Raw genomic sequence first — 9,108 nt, 5'->3', positions numbered from 1 at the left:
AAAAAGGCGCCACGTGTCGACTTTTTAAAAACACAGAGTATAGCCGTGCAACTGTACTCTTCTTTTGGTTTCAAAAAAAAAGGAGCCTCCCGCGATTAGGCTCCACGTGTGCCAAAAAAGTATAGCTGCGCGGGTAGACTGTTTTTCAAAAAAAAAATATAGTACAGCCGTACGGCTATACTATGTAAATATAGTATTTAATAAATAAATGAAAGAAAGAAGGACCCTCCAAGTTGCATTAGCTTGTACTTTATAGATATTAATTTGCTAGTTTAAACATATATGCCAAAGTAGATATTAATAGGCCACTATACAATATTTTAATATAATTTTTATAACGTACATTATTCTTATTCAATAATATGTGAGAATTATTTGTATAATACGTGAACTTTGTGTGTCTTAATGAAAATTTTGTAAAACGTATGTGTATTAAGCATTACAAATACGTACAAACATGTACAATACGACTATTGTATGTTTGCTTTTTAAAAAAAGGAGATGCGTATAGAACACGAATGTATTATTGGAAACTACGTACGTACACACACACACAGAGATATATTACGACTAATTAAAGTAATTCAAAAAGGATAAGATATTACTTAATTACGTATATTAAATTAAGGAAGTTGGCCAAAAGAAAAAGTAAAGAAACTAATTTTATATTTTTAAAATTTATACTTTAAAAAAAAAAAAAACGCGTGAACCCTTCTGCCGACGAAATTTCGTCGTCCCAAATTTATGCCAACAAAATTTGCCGGAATAGGTTTCCCCTGACAAAAATATCTGTGCCGACGAAATTTTATAGGGAGAGGTCTTATTTTTAAAAAATAAATATAAACTTATGATGTTTAGGTTAATTAATATTGAAAAAATTTATTTTTAGTAACTACATAATATATTTGGAGATTTAATTAGTTAAATTAGCAATTATATTTTAATTATTATTTATATAATGACTAATTATGATTAAATACTTCAATTAACTTCATGAATTATATTACTTAATAAATAGGAATTCAATTTTTCTTTTCTTTTTTTCCTTTAATATTCGCTATGTAAATAATCACTAAAGGGTTTTGTTAATTACTAATCAAAGTAATTAAAAAAGTGAAATACATATTATGCTACTTAAAGGGTGTAGCCTACCTTTTTATAACAATAAAATTTTAAAAACCGAGTACAGCCGGGCGGCTGTACTTTTTTTTTGTTTTAAAAAATAAGGACCCTCCATCGATTAGGCGCCACGTGTAAAAAAAAAAAAAATTGCCTCCTGGCTGTACTATTTTTCAAAAATAAAAACATATTACAGAGTACACTATATTTAAAAGCGCTATACTATTTAATAAATAAATAAAAGAAAAAAGGACCCTATAAGTTGCATTAGTTTGTACTTTATAGATATTAATTGGCTAGTTTAAACATATCCGAAGTAGATATTAATTGGCCACTATACAATATTTTAATATAATTTTATAACGTATATTATTCTTATTCAATGATATGTGAGAATTATTTGTATAATATATGAACTTTTTTTTTTTTTTTTTACCTTATATTGGCTTGCCTTATTTCCACTCCAAACATTTTATATACTTAAGTTTACAATGTAAATAAGGAAATACCCCCTCATTTGGATTCAATTAAAAATACTAGAAAATCCAATTTCAACAAATTAGAATATTAAAATCCAATTTTAGTATAAGATACAATTTATACCAATATTGATACCTCAATAAGTCAATTTAACTTTATCATAAAATTGTGTTTGTTAATTTAAGATCCAAGGAATATAAACCGCCAAAAATATCATTGAAAACATTAGTATTTCAGAAGTCCATTTTTCATACTCAATCAAATTTTGAGAGAAAACAATTTTTCAAGTAGATGTGTGTGTAGTAATTTATATTATTGTGCATCAAAATTTGACTACATATCATACTTAATTATATAGCATGGCTTGACTCCTTAAAATTGAGGAGGAGCTCCTCCTCACAACAAATAGAGTTTTGACACTTTGTCAACTTTATTTTCTTTTGAATTCCTTGAATTATTTTTTATTTTGGAATTTTACAAGTGCCATTATCTCATTTGTTGAGAGAAGGAGCCCCTCCTCAATTTTAAGGAGCCAAGCCATGCTCCAAACGAAACCCTCCACCCCACTTGCTTTCATTTCCCCTTCTCATGGGAAACTAAAGTATGCATTAAATGCACCATTTTCATGACCAATTTGTTTCCGTTAACAATTTAGAATTACAATTTTATCCCACAAAAAAGACTTTGTATTCTTTTTTTAAAATTTATTTATTTTATATGCAAACCAAACATAGAAAAGAAAATAAAATGACACTTTCTAATTACTTTCTCAACATTACCAAGCATGGGAAATGATTTCCCATCAAATCTTTTGCAAACCAAACGGAGCATCAAGAATAAGTCATAGTTTTATCTACAAGACAAGTAGAACATTATATAGGATCATTAGCGGGCTAATTGATTATAATATATTATAGTTACAATAACCTATTGGAGAATTCCTCCACTGTTACTTTCCACCAAAGGCTATAAATCTTAATCATCCCCTATTGTATTAACGTTATACCCTCCTAATCAATTAGCATTTCGCTAGTTGTGGTCTGTATGGTTGCCTTGCTGCTCTGCATGCTTAGGTCTTCCCCGCGCTTCTTCAATTCTTGGGACCTAATGAACTCTTGTATTCTTCCCTTCAATTCATTGTCTGGTATCAGCATGTCCACCGTAAGATGGGAGCGGTTGAACGGATCCGACTGCAAAACACATTAAGTACATAAATTAGCACGCAATAGGAGATATATTCATAAGATCAAGATTAATTATCAGTGTTGATGATGTACATTATCACTAAGAAGATGCCTTTGGATGACAGGTCGGTCTACCGTCATTCTTGAAGAAGGCAAGATAACTGGATCCTTCATTAAAGTGTACTGCATGAAAGGAAATACAAATATTTATAACCAAAGCCGCGTTCCAACCAACCTACCTACCGACAAACACAAAAAACATACCTGAATTGGATCAAGGAATTCATCTGGTATGTCCCCGAGAACAGCTTCAGTGTCCATGGCCTCAGAAGCAGCAACTTTGGCTTTGGCACCAAGCTCAATAAATTCCTGTATGACCCTCCCATCTTCTCCAATTCTCCTTAGGACATCCGCTGCAGCACTAAACAACTGGAGAAATATCCAATGACATCAGTTTGCTTCCACTCAAACATAATGATATTCTTAGAAGACAACTAGAAACCAGAATAATAATAATTGCACAGAAGTAAAGTAAAGCTTTGCCTCATCTTAAGTACCTGCTCATTGTATGACCTACCATCCTTTGAGATGGCAGCTGGAAAAATATTTTCTGTATCACCCTTCGCCAAATGAACGTATATGTATACAATCTTCAAATAAATTCAAAAACAAAATAGGTGGTCAGTGGTGTTCTTCAATCTGTGTAGTAACAGGCTAACAGCTTATTATATATAAGTTCCATACAAAATTAATTAGTAGAGAGTTATTAACACAAAACAATGCCATGCAATTGCAAATTAATATTGCTGTGTATGGGTCAAAATATCAACCAGGCAAAACAGTGTTACATCTTTCATTTTGATGCCGTAAGTGGAAAATTAAAGTTCACACTTCACAAGCTCTGTCAGTGTCACCAACAGCTTTACTAAACGCATGGGCTGATGACCAGACGACTATTACTAAAAATGGTAGCACAATTACTATTTCATCAAGCCTGATAAATGGTTGCACAAAACACATAATTTCACAAATTTTAAGCCAACCTGCTTAAGCAATTGCTTTGGCCGGAATTCATACTTCTCAGGGTCTTTCAAACTAAGAGACTTTCTTTGAGGGCCTACTAATTGCAACAAAAAGTAATTGAGCATGCTGGCCACCCTTTCAACCTGGAAAGAAAACCAAATAACAAGATAAACCTCGTGAACCACTTGTTCATTTAGTAACAAAACTATCATTTCAGAGAGATAACATGTGTCCGCAGGAATGTGTGTGAGAGAGATCAGGAGAGAGTTTATACCATCTCAGGAAGTAGGAAAGGAGCTGTAATCTGTTCTGTAGTAAATGCCAGCATACTCACATCTTCATTTGCCAACTTCATATCAATTCGGATAATCTATAAACACAAGTATTCATTTGGTTAGCTACTCTTAATTCATGAAAATAACACTATGGTGGTTGTTGTTTGGGCTGAGGTAAGATGAAACTGACATTCTCTTGAGAATGGAATAGGCGGGTCCTCTCCTGCCTCTCTTGAGCAGGCCTGCGTTCCCATTCTGCAGTGTTTGACATCTCAGCTTCTAGTTCTTTGAGTTCAAGAATTTTGTTAAGACTTTCATCCAGAAGATAGATGCTATCATTGATCAAGAAGTTTAAGAAATTCAAGTAAACGCCCTTCTCCTCTTCCCTAGCAATCTGGAACAGTATAAAAGTTAGTGCAGAGTGCAGAAAGTATAAAGAAAACTTAGAATTGTGACAGAGAAATTTTGTAACCGGTCTTTCAATGAAGTTACTCTACCTGTTTCCAAGCATTTTGATGACTAGGGACTTGCCACAGATATTCAAGAAGTTCAGCGATATTGTGGCGGATGTTAAACTTGTCATAGAACTGCACAGTTGAAAAGCAAACACACCAATCAACAAGGTAATAAATGATAATGCAAAGTGAATTTAAATTAATGTCCTTCAATATCACATACACATGAACATAAAAGCACTCGCCTGTGTGTGAGAACCAGTGAACTCGATGTCGACGTATAGCTTCAAGAGATTCCTCACAAGATACTCAAGAGACAGTTGGTGCCCTTCAAATAGGGTAGAAGTAATAGATGATCCACTGCAGAGGAAATGAAAAAATAAATGCCTAATTGTCATTTCAAAATCAAAGGATGTGATATAAAAGGGAGACATTAAACCACCTTCTGCGAGGCATCCAGCAGTTCAGGACCTCAACCATCTTTGCTCTTAGATAAGGGTTCCTGATATATTCTGGACTTGCCATGAACATTATAATGAAGTTCATAAAATCATCCTGCACAGAAAAAAAAAAAAAATTAAAAATATGAAGATAAGCATATAGGAAGTATGAAGGGAATATTTTTGGATAAATGTAACAATCCTACCAACAAGACTCCATCCAAAGCTTTGGGAATCCGGGAAGCAAATATAAGCAATTCCATGGCATCTTCCACAAAATGCTCTGGCATAGAAGCAAACTCCGTAGGGCAAGTTAAGGGCAGAGGCATTTTAAATCCGCCAACCAAGCGAACTAGCCACACCACCATCAATCGATAGAAAGAAAGAGCACTCTGTATAAGTGTACCATCCTGAAGACAAGAATCAGATTTAAGGATCTGTAATGGGAATCAGATTTAAGGATCTGTAATGGAAATCAAAACAAGGCTACTAAAAGGTAATCCAACATACACATCAGATGAATAAAGTGCATATGATACATTTTATTGGTGAAAGCATTTTTTATCCCTTCATTAAATCGTTAAAAACAACCTGAGCCTAGAACCACCATAGACAGGCTTCCTTAAAAATAATGCAAATGCAAAGGACTAGAATGGACACCTAACCATCATTCAACGATAATATGATTAGCACTTAATAGGTCTCCGTGCCTCAACAACTGTGTGAAAATAAAGACAAGGTTAAGTCTAAAAGGTTAGGAAAACCAAGTATAACCCCACAAGACTTACCTCCAAAAAAAAGCGTATGACCCCACAATATGCACATGCACACACACACACACACAAACACAAATGTGCGCACAGAGTTCGGACGTACCCTTAGTATCTGAGCTTCATAACAAAGCTTTTCCTGTGAATACAACTCTATTTCTTTCTCAAGGCGAGCTAAATCCATCTCTAACTGTGGAGAAGATGACTGGCCTTGCATGTTTTTGAGTGTGGAGAGAGTCTCTTCAGACCTTGAAATATCCTGGTTTAAGTATTTTTAACATATAAGTTTTCCACCCATCATTTACATATAACAATTTGTAAAGAAAAACAAAGTTCATGAAGTACACCAATTGCCTAAATCATGAAATAGCACACAATACAATAAGATGTTACTAATCGTGGTGTTGTACTGGATGTCTGCCAATATATATATCACACCCCAATTACCTGTACTAAATGTTTAAAGTCAGAAAATGCTTTCAGCAAACCCAGATTGAGCACCCTTGCAGTCATGAAGAAGCATTCACAAATAAATGAATATTTAGCTTTTTCATTGCTTGGGTTCACGTTGACACTATTTCCAGAACTGGTGGCTTCTTGAGATTGTAAAAGGCGATTTTCACCATCACCATTGTGTCTAGAGCCATCAGGATTCCCCATATTATCTTTGTTAATCCATTCAGTAACTTCTTCAGATGATGCATGTAGCGCAGTCAACCCTCTAATATAGGCCCATAAACAATGGTTAGCATTTGCAAAATCTTGACAAGAGATCAGAAGAGAAAATATGTGTCGGCTAATCAAGAAGTCCTCACCTTAACTCCAGACGGTTACTGTAAAATACATATTTTGGATCAATTTTGTCCCTTTTTGTTAAGTTTGTGTCTAAAAACGGCTCACAAAGACGAAGCATGACAGCACTGAGATTGACAAACATGCCTGAACTTGCACATGAAAGAGGATCCACCTGTGACCATAGTTACAAATGACTAAATGTTTATAACATATAAATCCAAAAAAATTCTTACTAAAAATTGACAAGATAAATCACTAGGAAAAGGTTTCAGGCAAGACCAAAAAATAAATAATTGCTTGGCTTGTAGTTTTACTGGCCATAGTAAAAATCTTGTCACAAGCAACATCATTATTTTCACCTCAAATGATCAAAGGAAATACCTGAATATGAGCCCTTGATGAGTTTTTATTGATCACCTCTGCAAGATACTCAAGAACATTCTCACGGGTGTCTGCATTTTTCAGAAGTAAGAGAAGAACTTCGGCAAGGCCATCATATAAATTATTCATGACTGTCTTAATTGTGGTGAATGAAGAGAGCAGATCAGCTGGTCGCCGAGTTGAAGCTTCTGAAAAGCACTGCTGCCTGGTGTAATCATTCAATAGAGAACCAATGCATTAAGAAACCTTTCCTATTTAACAATAAAGAGAAGAAAAAAAAAAGGAACTACTAACTCAAAAGGAAGGAGAGTAGAGAATGCAATGTCAAAGGAAACAATATGCACATAGATAATCCATGATAGATCTACCAATTTCATAAATGGTTCAGTTTCTTTTAATCAACCAAAGACAAATTAATTCACTAACCACACAGTACCAAACTTGAGAAGGGGCGAAGGCAGACAAGCAAATTGACTCCTATACTTACTTGCTTGTTTTTCTCTTTAAAAGGAGAAAAGTATGTTTAACAAGCCAAACAGATACATTAGGTTCAACTGAAGGGAGCCTCAGTCTTCTACAGTCTTAAAAAAAGTAAAAAACACAGCATACAAGATTTTGATTCTGTTTTTTTCCTATATTAATATACCACCAACCAAGGAAAGAACATAACAACAACAACAAAAACAAAATGCAAACAATCGCCCCACAAAAGCACGAGCACCATCTACAAACATGCAAACAATAAACACAATAATTCGCTCACCCGACATCAGGCTGGCTCTTGAAAATAGGATGATCCGGCAGAGCACTGACATGGAAGAAAGGACCTAAAATGCTAGTCCTTTCAATAACTCGCCCATTCAAGTATACCCCTTTGGGAATCCACCAAGGGTGATTGACAAGAGACCTTGCACCAACTGGTAACTTAACCAAAAAATACAGAGCCCTCAATGGCTGCTGGAAGTTTCCGAGGGCCGAAACCTTAAGCACAACCTCCCTAAGTTCCTCATACAACCCTTTCAAAATCGGGTCCAGGCTATCGAAATCGGGGTCCGTGAAGAACTCATCCAAAAACCCGGGTGGGCACTGGATTCCCCCACCACTACCACTAACTCCAAACCCATCAACTGAGCCCCCACCCTCTGAAAAAATCAAGGGCAATAAAGGCGACGCATTTGACTTATTCGGGTTGGAAAACGAATCCGGGTTCCCCAAATGAATCCTACAATACGAAACCGATAGCTTCTTGGCTTGTCTAACCACAGATTCCAATTCAGACCTCAAGTTCTTATCTTTCATGGCAGCGATCTTCTTACCCTCGTCATAAGCCCGTTTGTAGCACCCGATGAGGTACTGGAAAGGCGGTTCAGCAGAGGCAAAATCGCCCGAAAGCCGATCAATTAGAATCGATTCCATAAGGTCCCGCGTGAGCCTCAACTCTTTGCCCTCGCTCAGAATCTCTGCTGCAGTCATCTCCAAGTAAACGATTCGGGAATCGGATTCGGAGGAATCGGTCAGCGATACGAGAAAGATTTTCCGGAGGACTATGTCCTCCAACTCCTCCCGGGACCTCTGGGGTTTCGGGGTCGCCATTTTTTCTTCTCTAGAATGGAAGATATACCAATCTGGGCTCTCTCCCTGTGGGATTTTCCCGAGAAACAAACAGATGGGTATCTGGATTTTGGCTTTATTGTGATGATGGAAGAACAAGCTAGAGTTTTAGTGAGAGAAACAGATGGGAGCAGTGGCCATTGTGAAACAATAACACAGAGGTTTTGATGGTCTGCGACTTAGCACAATTTGGGACGACTTAGGAGTTACTTTAGGCAGAACAAACAGTCCGACCAAAACATGAACTTGGGAGAGAAGTAGGAATAGCTCGGTAAACCGGTACCGGTTCACCTCTGGACCCGGTTGTTTTTTCGTAGCACTATGTAAGGGATGAAATTCGGGGCGGGTCAACCTAATCCGAATCCATTCATAATTGGATTGCTTTTTTGTTTTGGTCAGATCATTGAACTCAACTTTCAGACCAAACCATACTCAATCAATAATGATCCGACCGAATAAAATCTGATCAGTAATTTCCTTATTTTATTGTATATATTTACTTTTTAATTTACACAATAAGCAACTATATATTACATTGAGTCACATCCAATTATTATTGGATTCGATCAAACTCT

The 9,108-nt window shown here is 35.8% G+C and overlaps 1 protein-coding gene across 2 annotated transcripts; it reads right to left on the bottom strand.

Moving 5' to 3' along the window:
• Positions 1-2,342: 2,342 nt before the first annotated feature.
• On the bottom strand, positions 2,343-8,805 carry LOC117621381 (probable ubiquitin conjugation factor E4). Of its 2 annotated transcripts, XM_034351822.1 has the most exons (16): positions 7,686-8,805; positions 6,923-7,127; positions 6,562-6,713; positions 6,194-6,467; positions 5,853-6,005; positions 5,183-5,386; positions 4,979-5,091; positions 4,782-4,896; positions 4,579-4,668; positions 4,272-4,475; positions 4,081-4,176; positions 3,827-3,949; positions 3,341-3,433; positions 3,048-3,212; positions 2,877-2,966; positions 2,343-2,789 (listed from the first exon to the last, which is right to left on the bottom strand). In XM_034351822.1, exons 1-16 carry the CDS (start codon positions 8,513-8,515, stop codon positions 2,610-2,612), a joined length of 3,087 nt encoding a protein of 1,028 aa, XP_034207713.1. In that variant the 5' UTR covers positions 8,516-8,805; the 3' UTR covers positions 2,343-2,609. The 2 variants fall into 2 exon arrangements, with proteins under 2 accessions (XP_034207713.1, XP_034207714.1); XM_034351823.1 differs by lacking the exon at positions 5,853-6,005.
• Positions 8,806-9,108: the final 303 nt, after the last annotated feature.

The sequence above is a fragment of the Prunus dulcis genome, chromosome 3 (genome assembly GCF_902201215.1).
Source record: "Prunus dulcis chromosome 3, ALMONDv2, whole genome shotgun sequence".
NCBI classification, from domain to species: Eukaryota; Viridiplantae; Streptophyta; class Magnoliopsida; order Rosales; family Rosaceae; genus Prunus; species Prunus dulcis.
The sequence above is the reverse complement of the archived record's forward strand: the minus strand, read 5'-3'. Positions and strand labels throughout refer to the sequence as shown.